The sequence below is a fragment of the Xiphias gladius genome, chromosome 4, assembly GCF_016859285.1.
Source record: "Xiphias gladius isolate SHS-SW01 ecotype Sanya breed wild chromosome 4, ASM1685928v1, whole genome shotgun sequence".
Lineage (NCBI taxonomy): Eukaryota > Metazoa > Chordata > Actinopteri > Istiophoriformes > Xiphiidae > Xiphias > Xiphias gladius.
This window is the reverse complement of record NC_053403.1, coordinates 9,100,846-9,116,420: the sequence shown is the minus strand read 5'-3', so window position 1 is coordinate 9,116,420 and position 15,575 is coordinate 9,100,846. Positions and strand designations below refer to the sequence as shown.

The 15,575-nt window shown below is 41.5% G+C and overlaps 1 protein-coding gene across 1 annotated transcript in view; it reads right to left on the bottom strand.

Annotated features, from left to right (window-relative positions):
- Positions 1–4,428: 4,428 nt before the first annotated feature.
- The window catches only part of enpp1 (ectonucleotide pyrophosphatase/phosphodiesterase 1), a 28,285-nt gene continuing 17,138 nt past the window's right edge, over positions 4,429–15,575 (bottom strand). The window contains exons 13-23 of the mRNA XM_040125578.1: positions 15,382–15,509; positions 14,684–14,753; positions 13,017–13,104; positions 11,723–11,907; positions 10,671–10,710; positions 10,207–10,367; positions 8,609–8,744; positions 7,791–7,865; positions 6,362–6,494; positions 4,972–5,116; positions 4,429–4,794 (exon numbers count right to left, since the gene is read on the bottom strand). Of these exons, the coding sequence (XP_039981512.1) occupies positions 4,642–4,794; positions 4,972–5,116; positions 6,362–6,494; positions 7,791–7,865; positions 8,609–8,744; positions 10,207–10,367; positions 10,671–10,710; positions 11,723–11,907; positions 13,017–13,104; positions 14,684–14,753; positions 15,382–15,509 (1,314 nt within the window). The 3' untranslated portion in view covers positions 4,429–4,641. The remainder of the gene's footprint in view (positions 4,795–4,971; positions 5,117–6,361; positions 6,495–7,790; positions 7,866–8,608; positions 8,745–10,206; positions 10,368–10,670; positions 10,711–11,722; positions 11,908–13,016; positions 13,105–14,683; positions 14,754–15,381; positions 15,510–15,575) is intronic.

Here is a 15,575-nt window from a genome sequence, read left to right as displayed (position 1 = left end):
AAACACACAATTATTTTTGAGAAATATTTTCGGTCTCCAGTCTTTATCACACTGCCCACAACCTCATCTTCCCCTCCTATGTCAGTGTCACAGGACTTTTTTACCACAGTGTTCAGCCCCTCACTTCACAAACCACAGCTGCTTCCTCATGCTGCAGGAAGAGCATTGATGCTTCACTGATGGCATGGCTGCAAAACAAACCAAATGCCAACTCTTGCATTATTGATGGCTGACGTGCATCTGTTTTCCAGTTTCTTTTTTTTTTTTGTAGGTCAGTAGACTTATTTCTAAATATGTGTATTTATTTATTAATAAATCTTATTCAAACAGCTATAAATCCATTGTAAAAAAGAAAGTCGTGACCTGAAGAAGCTTATCATTCCGTGAATAGAGAGGAATAGAGGTCTGTTTTCTAAAATGCAAATACATTACAGACTTAAATGCTTTATTTGAAAGGAATAGTTAAATATTTTGGGAAATTCGCTTATTCACGATAAGAGGGATGCCACCTTCGTGTCTGTCCAGTAAATACGAAGCTGCAGCCTGCAGATGGTTAGCTTAGCTTAGCATTGAGACTAGAAACATGGAGAAACAGCTGGCCAGGCTCAGTCCAAAGGTAACAAAATTCGCCCACCGCCACCTCTAAGGCTCGCTAGTGAACATGTTATAACACATTTTTTAATCTATGCAATAACTGATTATATTTTGGCCGGGTGTTTCTGGAGTCCTAGAGGCCAGGATTTTCACGAAAAAGATTAAGCGAACTTTATTGTGTGTTCAGACAGAGTGGAAAGCAAATTTTCCGTGTTGATTCGACCCAAACAGCTAATGTACCAACTGTTCAGACGTCAGCTTCCAGCTAGCGAAACACTGGGGCGTTGACTGAGTCTGTGGGAATGGGCTTGTGTGAATTCAATTGGATGCGTCTTTGCGCCAGTTCACACCCTCCCCTGGTGAATTTGCATGCAATTGTGCCTGTCCATCCACTTTGTATGTAATCGCGTAGACGTGCTGACAGATTTTGTTAACTTTGGGCGGAGACAAGCTGGCTGTTTCCGCCTGATTCCAGTCCTTATGCTAAGCAATGCTAAGCTCCTGGTTCTAGGTCCGTATTTACCATATAGACACGTCAGTGTTTTCGATCTTCTCCTCTCACTCTTGGCAAGAAAGCGAATCAGTGCATTTCCCGAAATGTCAAAACTCTTCCTTGAAGTTCTCATTCATCTCATAAGTGGGTCCCATGTCTAAATAGTGCACATCTTAATTTGTATTGACCATTTTCCTCTTCAGTAGCAGAGAAATGAAGCATGGGTAGTAGAGAGGAAGTGGCCTGTTGACTAGCTGAATGCCAGCCTGTGTTAGTAGATAAGAGCCTGTCCTTGCTACTATCCAGAGCTGCCAGGAGGCTGTAGAAAACAATCAGTGTCAGCTTTGATTAGGCCTCATGGCTCACAGAGGGACACAGCTATTATCTGTCCTCTGCTGACATTGCACCGTGCCTAAAAGGAGTCTCTCAGGTTGTAAATATCAGTGAGGCAAGATATGAAATATGCTACTAGACGAAGGTTGTGATGCAGTGGGCATTTCTTCGGGCTTATCTGTGGTTTGATCCCTCATTTGAAGACTAAAAGCCCTCAGGTTGACGGTTTGATAGGAGGCTGATCGTAAAGGAGTGTGTCAAATGACACAGCCCTTCGAGAGACACAGTCATTTGACACTCTCCTTTACTATGCAAAGGACCCTAATGACTCAGGCTGTCTGTGGTTTAGTGGTGAGTGTGAGTTAAGATCCGAGAAGAGCAGGTAGGAATGCATATCAGCCCACCCCAGCAGTGACAGTAAAGGAAAGCGGACTGATTATACTGGAACCCACATACGGCGTGTAGAGTGAAGTGTAGAAGACCAACACAGTCACAGGGTCTCTGACATGTGTCCCACCCAGAGCAGCACGTCCGGGTAGACCTGTGTGAGCGACTGCATGTCCTCGGGTCACCTCTGACAGCAAATTCCAAATAGAAACCCACCGAGTGTCATGGCCGTGCTCACACACCACAAACTCTGACATGGAAACTGTGGGTCCCTTAAAATGTTCCCCCAAGAGCCCCAAGTCTCCCGAAATGCTTTGCAGGAATTCATCTGCATGGTGTTCACATCTGTGCAGTTCTTAACAGTAATTCTATTTCATGTCAGTTCAAAATAAGCCCGGCAAAATTGGAGATACAAGAAAACTGACTTGTGACAAAAATGGAAACGTTGTATATTTCACTTTATCTGTACTGCTCTGGGAGACTCATGCAGTCTCCATAGGCACACCTGCTTTTGCAAACATTCATTCAAGTGGAAAAGAAAGTAATTCGAGTTTTTTACACCTGAAACGGATGAACCAAGACTGAAGTTATCAGCGTCATCGCGGTTTCTTCTACATGCAGATTTATCTACATTCCTCAAGCGCAAAATATGTAAGTGTCAACGTGTGACACAAGAATGCAGAATGTCATACACCTTGTGTAGTCAGCATAATGTCGGTAGTGAAGTGAACAATGCTAATGTAGGAAATTTACACTTATAAAGTGCTTTCACTTAAAAACGATCACTTAGGATGTTTCCCTTGACTGTGACTAAGAAATAAGCTGTTTTACCAAACATTTACTCAACACCCAATGTGACAACAGAGCCCATTTTACAACAGCATCAAAAGGAAAGCAAGCTCTGGTTTGAGATGTGAGAACTAGGTCACTGCAAAGTTAAGAGGTGCAGAGCAAAAAAGCTGCATGACCTTACCTTCAGGCTCGCTGCACCGCCGGTTTGGTCAGCCCAAGGGAAGTGGCAGATTTTATAGACTGAAAGCAGTATACAGAGCTCAGTTTCCTTCCTTGTAACGTTCACACATACTGTTGCAATCTGGAGAAGGCCAACAGTGCAGCTGCTGGTTGGTTATATCTCATATTTTGCTCTCGTCTGAAAGATGTCATCTGCTTTGTGTGCAGTATTGTGTGCGGAACGCTTTTCTTTGCAGTCCTAATCTGGGTGTAAAAGGTTATTTATAATAAAGAATTCAAGCCACACGGTCAGTATAGTAGAGTTTTTATATGAAATTGTGTATTTGTCCATAGTAACCATTTCTGACAATATTGAAAAAGAAAATGTAACACATAATAGAAATGTTTAAATCTCTTGAACTTTTCATTTTCCACAAAATTACTTTCCAACTTCGACTCCCAATCAGTTGCTGCGAAGAGGACAATCAAAGACTGAACAAAGACTGTATTGATCCCTAAACATAATACCCACAAAGCACAAAGACACGTTTGCACATTTAGTCATGGACAGATTACTGAACAGGGCTGGTTGGCACAGACGACCTCCCTTCATCGTCAGCTGTCAGCTCCAACTGCATACAAACCAAATTCCGCTGCAGCTTTTCAACCAACAGCAGGACCTGAGAGTTCTACCTCACCTGCAGAATGTTACTGCAAGAGACGCAAAACGACGACAAGGCAGACGCAAACGGCCACAGGGGCACAATGACTGCAAAGAGGCACGAACAGCAATGAAGAGGCGCAAAACATCCACGAAAAAGGCATAAAATGAGAACAAAAAGATGTAAAAACACAACAAACGAGCCTTGTTGTCTGTTGTGATTTTGTGTCTTTTTCAGTCTGGCTGTCTTGCTCCAATGTGGGGGGCCATTTACGTGTCTGTGCACAAGGGCAAATTGATCTCGTAATCCATCCATACATATAGTGCCCATACTGTACATGTGTGTGCATGCGCACACACACACTCACTCAAACCGACACGCACAAACACACACACACACACACACACACACACACACACACACACACACACACACACACACACACACACACACACAATTGAATAATTATCTCTTATTAAATGTCATTAATCAAACCAAAGAATTATAAAACACTAAGAAAATACAACAACAACAACCATGGAAATACAATGACAACTTTTGGCAGGTGAAAACTTGAATACTATTTCTTTTGGACTTATTTTTTCTGAAATTCCCATGTTGGGTGTTTCCCCAGCTGCTGTCAGCCAGCGCGCCAGATGTGTGGCAGGATTCCCTCAAAAAACAGCAGACGCAAATGTTTCCAGATTGTCATGGTGTTTTCTGAAATGCCCCTACCATTGAAAGCCTCTGTGGTATAAATACTCCTTGCTTTGATAAATGTTTCCTTTTCCCTTTGGTTTTGGTCCTCTGAGGATATATACAGTACTTGGGCGCCATTCAACAGATGTGATGGTGTTTTTGGTTCAAAGTTCCATTGCCTCATTGATAAAAATACCTTCTGATTTTTTCTCTGTACAACCATCTTTAAAAACATGATCAAAAACTAATGCATGCCTTTCACTTATTGAATAATTGTAATATTTGGAATCAGACATATAACCAAAAAAAAAAAAAAAAAAAAAAAAACAGACAAAAAAATGGATGGCTGGAACTTAATGTTTGGATTAATATGGTCTGAAAACAGGAAACATTTCTAAGTGAGGCACCAGTTAAACCCAATGAGAGTAGGTTAACTGTGTGTCCACGTACACAGAGGCCTGCTGCGTAGACCAGTATGGCTTCCTTTGGAAATTAAAACTTTTTTTGATAATGTCTCTGATTTTAAGCGGTATGTAGAAACGTCTTGAGCTGTAGCGTCTCTTGCACTGATAACCTGTCGTGGTAGAAGCTCAGTCCGGTCAGGAGCTCGATGTCTCGGACCCGAGCAGCGTGAAAATGTAGCCAATCCTTCACCCACGTCAAGTCCGACCCATTCTGAGGAGAAATAAAACCAGGAAAAGAGGAGGAGAAATGAAGAGCAATGAAGAGCAAAGAAGATCTGTTTATGGTTGATCTATTTGAAAAATTCTCAGCTCTGATCATTTTTTCCATGGTGGGATGTGTCAGCAGGTTTCCACGGAGGTAGACTGACGTAGTAGGGGTGTTACTCACAGCACAGCTCTCTGTGTGGTCAGGTCTGTGGGGCAGGATGAAGGACTTGGCCTTCAATGGGCCCTCACAGTTAATAGGGCTGAAGGTCGAGTTCTCACAGCTGGTCAGGATCACGAAGAAATGCGTTGGGATGGGAGCCTCATTCCTGGGGAGACAAGCGATCACAGGGATTAACACACTCCGGCCTCTTTTCTATAAAAGCTTGCATTTTATTATTTATTATTATTCATTGTTATCCATTATTGATTATTTTTAATGTGCAGAAAAAACAACTAAACACTTCATTTATAAAACCTACGCTGATGGAGAATTGGTCAAAACTGCAGGTCGCAAACTAATTACCTGCTCGTTATGTTACAGCTGCTGAAAATGTGTTTTTTCGAAAACATGAAGTACTAAATAAGCACTGAATAAGCAAAATCCTGATAGTGCATGGGAGTACATGACATCAACTTTTTCCAACTGAGTCCCACAAATCTCAAACAATAGAGAAGAATTTAGACGAAAACAAAAAATTAGAGATCTCTCTCAAGAGAAGGAACCAGAACTGTTTAGAATAAAAAGCTGATTGAGAAAACACATTTTCTGGGCCTTTATGGTATCAGCGCGGTGTGTGTCAATACAGCATAAATACAAATTTAATGGCCTAGATTAGATTAATTCATCATAAAAGTGAATACTTCTGGGAAGTTTTCTTTACTCATGACCCAGTGCTAAGTAGACCTCAAACCCTGCTAAATGAAAGGCTTTGTACACTGGGAATTAACGTATTTTGTAAAAAGAATTAAAAAAAAAAAAATAGAGACAAAAATCTTGACAAAACCTCTGTTTCTATGCTATGCTGTATCTTTGGAGCTATGTATTTTCACCTTGGGATCTACAGCTATCCAGTTCCAGATGTGTATGTGTATATTTATGTGTATTGATCTACTCGATGTCATCATAGGCTCTGTGATTTATGTCTTCACATCTGCAGTTTTAAGAGGAAGTATTCATGGGAAACTGGAACCTCAAAGAATTTTCATCATCAACCACAGTTTACTAAAGACAGTTGAAGACAACCCTCTTTCTTCTCTAACACATTCTCTTCAAACTCAGCCTTTTTAAAAGGACAGTAAGTGCTGGGCCGCATTTGCAAAGTAAATGTAAACTTATATTGCTGATTGATTATCATAAGGGCAATCTTTGGCTTTTGGATACTTAGTTGAACAGAATGTGTCATTTCAATGTCACCGTGGGCTCTGGGACGAAATAATGGTCAGTTTTCACTTTTTTTGGACATTTAAAAAAAAAAAAAAAATCCTTATTAAATTGAGAAAATACCCGACAGTGAAATGAATTGTCGGTTGCAGCTCTTATCGATTGCCTGGGCTCTGTGCCGCTGACTCACCCTGAGATTGCTTTGAAAGCATCAACGTTTCCATCAAAGTCTTCATCAAATATCGGCCCACTCATGACGTTGACCCCGTTCAGCTGTTGTGAATACTCCGGAAGCAGGACATCATGGAAATGGGTCCAGACATCTGTGGTTAGAAAGAAAACACATGAAAAACCTTTTAGTACTCCATACACCACAACCCATGATAATGTGGTCTGCGTGCGATAGAGAGCAGCTAGTGATTTAAATTTAGAAATCAAAGAAAAGTATATTTTAACATGAAAATGTTCCCCACAGGAACGGTCATGCATAGTGTATAAAAAGAGATGTGCCACAAGGGGGCAGCATTTTTTAGCTGATTAATATTTAGGCTTCCAGCACATACACAAACTACAGTATTTGGGGGAGGTTTTTCCTCCAGTGGTACTTGATACAAGTGAGAAAGAGTTTCCATTTATAGCATGGGTGGCCTCAGCGGAAACGCAGCCGGAGCCGTGTTGGCTGAAACTTCACAACAAAATCAATCACCCAAAACAATCAAAAGTTTCAGCAAAAAACGTGGCTCGTCCCCGCAGCTGTGCGGGCCACAGCATTACCGAAACATGTTGACCCCACACATGCTCTCCCATATTATGCAGGTGATTTTGTAAGGCTGCTGGTACAGACATAATCCTCATGGGATTTAAGGGAGAATTAAGCAATACATCTGTCATCTGGGCAAAAGAGCCAAAATGAAGGGCGTGAACCTTCATTCATCCCAGTCAAATTCATGTATAACCTAGATCATTTAAAACACAAAGGATGATTTCATTTATGATCCGCTCTATTGCATTTTCCGAGCACAGTTTGGTGGATCAGCTCAGTCACATTAGAAACTAATCCACCTTTAAACTGAATCTAATTGTGACGGAAACTGTGGCGTCTGCAGGAGGATGGCAGGAGGATTAACTCTAGGAAAAGTTCCTCCGACTAAACCTTTAATTGTACTTTACAAAAAGCGCTTAACTAAATTAAAGTACAGTAGTCCCATATAATCATAGCGGTTGGATCTTTGGACTCCTGTTATGTATATTTAAGAACCAATTGGGCTAAAATATACTCTTTTTTTAGAAAATCAGCTTTGAAAAGTATAATACTGAGCAATAAAAATGACTCATGAGAGCAGGCAAACCACAACACCTGCTCTCGGAAAACTCGAGTGTTTAACAATTTCGCAAAACAAGAGCATGACATCGTGTCTAGTTGTGATCCAGAGTATCTCTTCAGTTCCCTAGTTATTGAAATTGTTTAGCTCAAAAGCTCTTTCATTCAGTTGACAAATGAACCCGTCTGACACCTCTGGAATTAAATTTTAACTCATGCAACGCCATGAATCCCATTTCCAGCTTCGGGTGCAGCTAGAAAAACCAGCAGCCAATAAATATGTCGGAGAGTGGCTCGCCTTTAAATGCAGGAAACATTGGTGCCATGTTGCTTGTGATTAAAGAGTCCGTTTCAGGTCCGCTGGCACTCAGATCTACAAAATGAGAGATGGGGTAAAAGAGAATGTGTCAGCTACTTGGACATGGATACAAAAAAAACACACATGGCAAACTGTAAAAGTCTGACGTTTACTGTAAAAATAAGGAATAAAGAGTTACTGGCTAAAACGTAACTTTTTGGTGGCACTTAATACGAAGAGTCAGTTAGGGCTGCAACCGCTGTTTATTTTCATGATTGATTAATCTGCTTATTATTTATTTGATCAATCAATTCACTGTTCTGTCTCCACAAATGCACTGGAAACGCTGGAATCATAAACTGTTTGGCATTTTTGCCTAAAAAACGAGCTAAATGATTAATCATCTGTCAAAATACTTATGAATTAACTTTATGGTGATTAAATAATCAATTAATCGACTAATAATTGGCATTTCTAAAGTCATCAAACTGCTCAAATCACATTTGACCAGAGCCAGGAGTAGGATAAAATTTCCGATTTTGGCAAGTCCAACTGTCTTGCTTTTACTTCAGTCTCTCAGTTTGTCACTTCCTCTTGTGGAGCTCTCTGAAACCAGAATTTAATTGAAAAATACAGTAAATCTACAGCGTGGGATACCGTTCTCCGTTGCAGCCCTAAAGCACCGGTGCATTTTTACACGAGAATGTGGCTCTGAAAAATGTCAACTTGAATTCAACACCCGGCTGGGGACGAAGAGCTGTGACCCCCACCGCCACCGCCACACACATACGCACTCCCAATAACACACACACACTCACTGGGGGGATGCAGCAGGCCATAGGACAGCTCTGAGTTGTCTCTATAGCGAAGACACAGCTGGCTGGCGGCCGGTGGGATGCGGACGTCAGCACGAACACACGCCTCCGACTCTGGGCTCAGGGGTCGGACTGTGGTCTGAGAGAGAGGATCAGTAAGTGGTGGACGGCAACGGACTTTGACTTGGGGCCAGCACTCTTGGGTGCTGTGTAAGATGACTTGGCCTGATTTAGCTTCATCTGTGTATGTAGGTCAGCGAGGGCATTGCACTGTTTCTGTTTGCAGAGCTCTCTAAAAATACTAATCTCACCTCACTCCCGTCATAGAGGAAAATGTTGTTTTTTAAAAAAAGTCTTTTTTGGAATAAAATGCGCTACTTTTAAATTTTCAGTCACCCTAAGAACGATGCAAATTGGCAATAATTACGGGGAAAATTTGTGTACTTTCAGAGAATACAATGTCCAATAGAGAAAAAAAGTGAAACTTCAGGGAAAACATCGTTCAAGATCCCAATGACATCTTTAACAAAGTTAATAACTAAAAATCCCAGCTTGGAACAGAGCCTTTCTCAGCATTATGACATGTGGCTTGCTTTATTAATGGTTAAAACCACAAAGGTTTCAATTTCTAATAGAAAGCACTGTAGTGGACGCTGATGTGAGGAACTCTTCGTTTTTTCAGAAGTTAAAGGCAGTTAAAAGAAAAGCTGGATGAGAAAAATTCATTAAGTTACAGGAGCTTATGGTACAGAAGCTAGTCTGGAGTAAATGAACAATGAAGGAATATTTACTCGGGCTTAAATGCAGATTTCCTTCCAAGGAGATTCCTATATTCCTTATAATTACAATTAAATTATATGGCTCTTACCAGGAAACTTCTTGGAAAAATATTTCAAAATAAATTCATAAATTACAGGTTGGTAAAGTAAAACTTCAGCAAATTGTCTGTCCCTGGTCACAAGCAGGGGCAATGCAGCATCTAAAGCTATGCATATATTCAAACATCTTGTATAGAAAAGCAAGCTTCCTCCAAGGGGCAGATAAGCAGCAGGGCCTCACGCTTCACTGATAAACTGATTTTGTGGTAGGCAAACTAGTTTGAAGTGAGCCTTATATGGAGCTGTTAACTTACTGTTGACAGGCTGTGGGTGTAAAAGTGGATTGAGCATAATACTGTATGTTATCCCATGACACAGGTTTACAAAAAACAAAACAAAAAACAATCCAAACCATGATTCCTTCTAGCCAAAATGAATACAATACAGGCCTTATTTAGCTTGTACTGCATTTGAGCTTGAATGTAAAAAAAAAAAGTCTACATCCTCAGATGCTCTATCATTCAGACAGTAAAGTACAACAGTGCAAACTCACAGTGCGAGCTCATGATTTACACTTAAGCACCACCGCATAACGAGAAAAGACAAAAGCTGTTTGATCCAACATGAGCGCAGAGGATGACTAACAGCTGAGAGGATTCAGATACTAAACAAACTCTCACAATATGCTGCCAAACCCTAACCAGAGAAGAAACATAGCTGGGACAACTCAACCGAACAGGCTATGTTTAGGGATAAAAAGACAGCTCCAAGCAGCGAACGCACCAGAGGTTGGATGGTGTACGACACCCAGAGGGGCATGAGGCGGTCTTTGCTGTAGCCGTTGAGGTACTCGGAGTGATGCAGGAGACAAAAGGTGGCGTCCGGCTGGACGACCAGGGGGGTGCCGAAAGGATGGTGGAGGCGGCGTAAGCTGACTTTAGCACCTAAAAGGGCAAATGCATAAATGTCACACAAAATGTTCTCTGAAAAACATTGTAAATGGGAAGGAAAACTAGAGAGGCACTCAGCGGAGCGCAGACCTCCGCCAAGGCCAATGTCAAGCAACACACGCCAGACTTCAGAGAAAAAAAAATTCAAATTCATAGTAAATGATCTGGATCTGCCCCAAAATGTAATGGGCTCTTCCCTGGGCCAAGCCCTGCCAGGCGTTCGTACTTTTTGCTTCATCATGCTGACAAATACAGAGACAGGCGAGAACATGACCTCCTTGGCGGAGTGATACTCACTGGAATTGGTCGTCACGAGGTGTCTGTTCATATCTGTCTCCTGAAAAGCAGCACACACTTCTTGTCAATACAGTGTTATGCAAAGGTTTGGGCAAATTCCATATTCCATGTATTTTCCATATTTTCTAAATGAAAAGAAGTAAATACAACATCTGCAGCACGCAGACATTAAAAATGAGCATTTCTTCAAAGGTTAATGCACATTTACTTCTTATTTCATGAACTTTAAAGATAGAAAAAAATTAAATAGTAATTTTGGCACGTACAAAGGTTTGGGCCCCCTACTAAGTCAGTACTTAGTAACCCCCCCTTCTGGCAGACATCACATCTTACAAACACTTTTTGTAGTCAGCTTAAGAGTCTTTCTGTTCTTGATTTAAGAATTTTCACTTCAAGTACTGAGTTTTTTTTTAGGCCGTCCTGCACACATGGCATGTTTAAGATCTACCAACAGATCTTCAGTAATGTTAAGGTCAGAAAACGGGGAAGGTTGTTCCAAAAGCTTCAGCTTGTGTTTCTTGAATCAGTTCACGGTGGACTTAGAGGTCTACTTTGGATCATTGTCCTGTTGTAAAAGCCTGTGACTGAGTGTAGGACATTTGCATCCTGAATTGGCGGATATATAGTTGCCTCCCCACTGTCTGTACAATGTTTCCCGTGCCATCGGCTGCCACACTACCCCAAAGCGGAATATTTGGTGTTCTTTCATCAACTTGCTTTTTTTTCCTCAAAACAAACCATCCTGAGGGGAACAAGTACGTTTGTCCTAGATTTCATGGCGATCCATTCAAAAGTTGTTGAGCCATTTTACTCTGCAAACCGCAACCTCACGGTGATGCAGGGGATTACCAAATTTATTAGAATTAATCCGCTGGGCACCACGAATGTCTTTACCAAATGTTATGGCAACCCACCCAATAGTGGCTGAGATTTTTCAGTCTGCACCAAAGTGGTGGACTGACCAACCGACAGTGCCAACCCCAGACCTATGGGATCGCACGCCTGTGTGGCGAAAAACAAATGCACGACTTCAGTAACTTGTTAGCACATACCGTTTCCTTGGTTTGGGATGCACAGGTGCACTGCAGGTCGTCAGTGGGGATGGGGTTGCTGGCCACACAGGGGGTTTCATGGGAGAGCTGCGCTGGGTGAACTGGAAAGTGGACTGGATGCCGCAGGAGGTGGTTCAGGCTGCCGTGAGTCCCGTTGTTTGGAGCGGGACGAATACCGAGGAGATCTGGAGGAAGGAGAGAGCTGATGAGCCGAGACATTGACGCAGCCTGTCAGTACATTTGATGTAAACGGGCAAAGTTTTACAACCTTTTATTGTATATTTCTGAGAGTTATAATAACAATTTATTCACTTGATTAATCATACAGGTACAGGGATGCAGTGACAGCATTAGACGCAGCTTGACGATGTATTCAGTTAGGACAAGCAACGAGGTATCACTCAAGTTTCAGACTATTCAAGAGTTAAAAAAAGGGAAGGCGCAGGCTCTACTGGTTGCCTTTCTATCAAGTTTCTTAAAATCCTCCAGGGTCTTTTGAGTCCACTGCATTCACTTCTATGGTGAGCACTGACTCGTTACCTTCTTATTGTTCCTTCTTTTTATTAAATCATTAGCAACAGTCCACTGCACACACACACACACACACACACACACACACACACAAGTGTCGGGGTCCGCCTTGGCCGGTGTGTGTACGCACATGTCCTTAATGCGGCCTGCAGACTGGATTGTGTGTGCTCACTGTGGTTGTGTGCAGGTGTACGTAGATTTTCAGTGTAACGTGATACATGTTTGATGAGTTTTACTGCATTTTGTCTTTGAAATTTTGCCTTTTTAAAAAAAAATTTTTTTTCAAACTTAAATCAGGTTGATGCAGTGGCCTTTTTACCAAACTGAATCTGGTGCAGTTTAGTTCATCGCACCTGTTTCCCTCTTCTGAACTCTCTCAACTGTGCTACTGGGTCTTCTACAACTAACCTGCTGAGTGTTTTCATAACTGGAGGAACGCGGTGGTTGAAATGATGAAAAACAGACCCAGGCGGTAAAAAAAGCTGCATTTACCATTTGGGTGGTTATAGCTGGTGGTCAGCACAACAGTATAAACAAACAAACAAGCTTTGCAAAATCATATGTGCACCAGTAATTGACACGGACATCACATCTCTATATATATAAGTTGCTATGTGCTTTGTTTTCTCTGTGTTGTTCAAAACATCCAAATAGTAGAATTAACGACTGAGGTAAAACGAAACAGAAATAAAAAAACATTCCCTTTCAGCACAGAAGAATATAGCGCAGTAAATACATGGTATTCTCGAACAGAGCAACTTACCACACATGAGGTTATATACCTCAATGTTTTCAAAAGATGGCACAACAACGTTGTTTTTAAATCCTGGACCATAGCCAATGAAGATTGCCTGGAAAAAATAAAAAATACGCATTAACATACCGACATTCACGCCTTTGTTTGGAGACCTGCGAGAGTACGTTGAAGTATTCAAATAACATTGCTCAACAGTTTGTGAACAGCAAACTTCCCTTTCAAGACTTTCTGTAAATAACAAGATGTCAAACACTGAATACCATGATTAGGCCATGGGTAAATATTTGAAATGAACTAAGGCAGTAAAATGACCTCATGGAACCTTGAAAACGTAACACGAAAGTGGCAGACAGACACGTATTTCCAAACAAACTCAATCCACATCTGAGAGTGTTTGGGTTAAGAGCAAACCGCGCACAACAAGTGTGATTACTGTACTTGACGAGAGTTTTAGAGCTACACAGTGTTCTATTGACAAGACCGGCCCATCAACTTATTTTGACACAGATTTTGGAGCATCAAGAAAGTTTTACTGCTGTATCCGTGATCTTGTGTAGGAAACCGATGTAAGAGGAATAAAATCTTGGATAAGCCGAATGAAATCTTTCGAAATCCTGGATAGTTTGGCCTCTTCATCCCTTATTCAAACAAAACAACCTGTAAATGGAAAACCCCTCATTACAAACCTCTGATGGGGGGGGGGGGTGGCAAGTAAACTTTGCTCGCCCCAAAAAGTTGGGATTGACAGTTTGACAGCGGACAGCATTGGCCGAGCTGTCGACCAATCATCAAATGACAGGAGGTAGTTTAGATGAAAACATCAGCTCCTCCAGTTTCTACGAAACACTGAGAACTACAACTCAGCCTGAGCCTGGAAGGTACCACAATCTATATAAAAGTTTTATAAGCTGTAATTATTGGGTTTATTAGTCGTTATCAAATCATTTAATAATGATTCATAGATAAGTTACAAGCCTTTAACAATATAACAAGTCTTTTTAGCTTACCAATTTATCTGGAGGACCTCTCCAATGGACTGTTCTACCACTTACTGTTTGGAGTAAAATCTATTTATAGACAGCTCATTAACATCTACAGCTACAGACTTTTAATGGAGATGGAGAAACCCACAACCCTTTTATTAATGACTTTCTATCATTTACAGCCCCAGACCTCCTGATTCATTCGTGACTGAAAACCTCCATAAGCCGTTATGAAAGGGTTTATGCCTCATCCACTACGTGACCACTGAACTACGAAATGAAACATGATTTTTACAGCTGCATGCCTAAAAATCAGTCAGAAACTGATTTTCGTTTCAAATAACTTAGGTAACTTTTGACACTGAGAAACCATTCATCATGTTTCATCAGTCCGGAAATCAGAAGTGGTGCCCGATGACGACAGAGCGAGCGTTCGTCCAGTCAGCTGCAGGAGGGGCTCATTTTTATGTCTCAGCACTGAGGTGACCACCTGTCGAACATTTCTTGTAAAGCCGACTTGAGGTGACACAAGTCCCAAGTGACTGCCTATTGAGCTGTGTCAGACTAAAAACTGTTTTCCCCAGTGGGTCAATGAGTTATCACACTTCTCGTCTTTTATCTCTAAAACAGGATATCGTGAAAAACATTTTTTCGCTGCTGACAAAAACACACATCCTTCCTTCCTCTGACCTGCATGTTGGTGAAGATGTTATCTGAGCCGTGGAATCCACCAGTGCAGTACTTGATCTCCTTGCTGTTCCTAAGCACATGAAACAAAAATGTTTTATTGGAGGAGAAATAAAGATGAAGAGTTAAAGTCAATGAAACACCACTATGACAGTTAACGACATGGGTTTATTGCTAAAACTATTTACTGTCTCAACTTCTGTGTGGCCAAAGACACTTTTTTCTTATCATCAGACACTTTCTATAATTCACACAAGACGTTCCAACTCCTGACCAGTTACTCTAACAGCTCTGGAATCCTGCACTACAAATCTAATACTACAGCATAAATCTGACTGATCGTGCGTTTTCGTCTTTCGCCGAAATATTTGGTTTAAAGGTATAAGATTTTATCTGACCCCCCCCCCCCACACACACACAAATTTGTAGATACACATACAGCCTAGTCAAAACGTACGTCACTAAGGGAATTGTTGTTTAAAGAATTAACACAGCGGTGACATAAAGGATAATTCCGGTTTATCCCTGCCTGGGTCTTAAAAAGAGGGATGTTGCTTCATTGTCCGATCTCAGCAAATCGTTTGGTGGGTATGATTTATTACTACCAGTAGGTGGCAAAACTACAGAAACACACTGTTAAGACCCCGGCTGTAACGAACCAGAGGTATCGTTTAAGGACAGTAAACTGGTCCTTCACTTACAGTGCTGCCTGCCAGCCCTGCTTCATATAGAGATGTCCTCTCTCTATGCGTTTGTTGTTAGCAAAGTGCATCCTTTTTGGGAGGTTTTCTTTGAGGTACGGCCTCATTGGCTGGTTAGGGGTCCTGCACTTCAGATCAGACACAGAGGAGGAGAATCAACACACCGCAGAGCGAGAATGGGGTTGTTTGACATG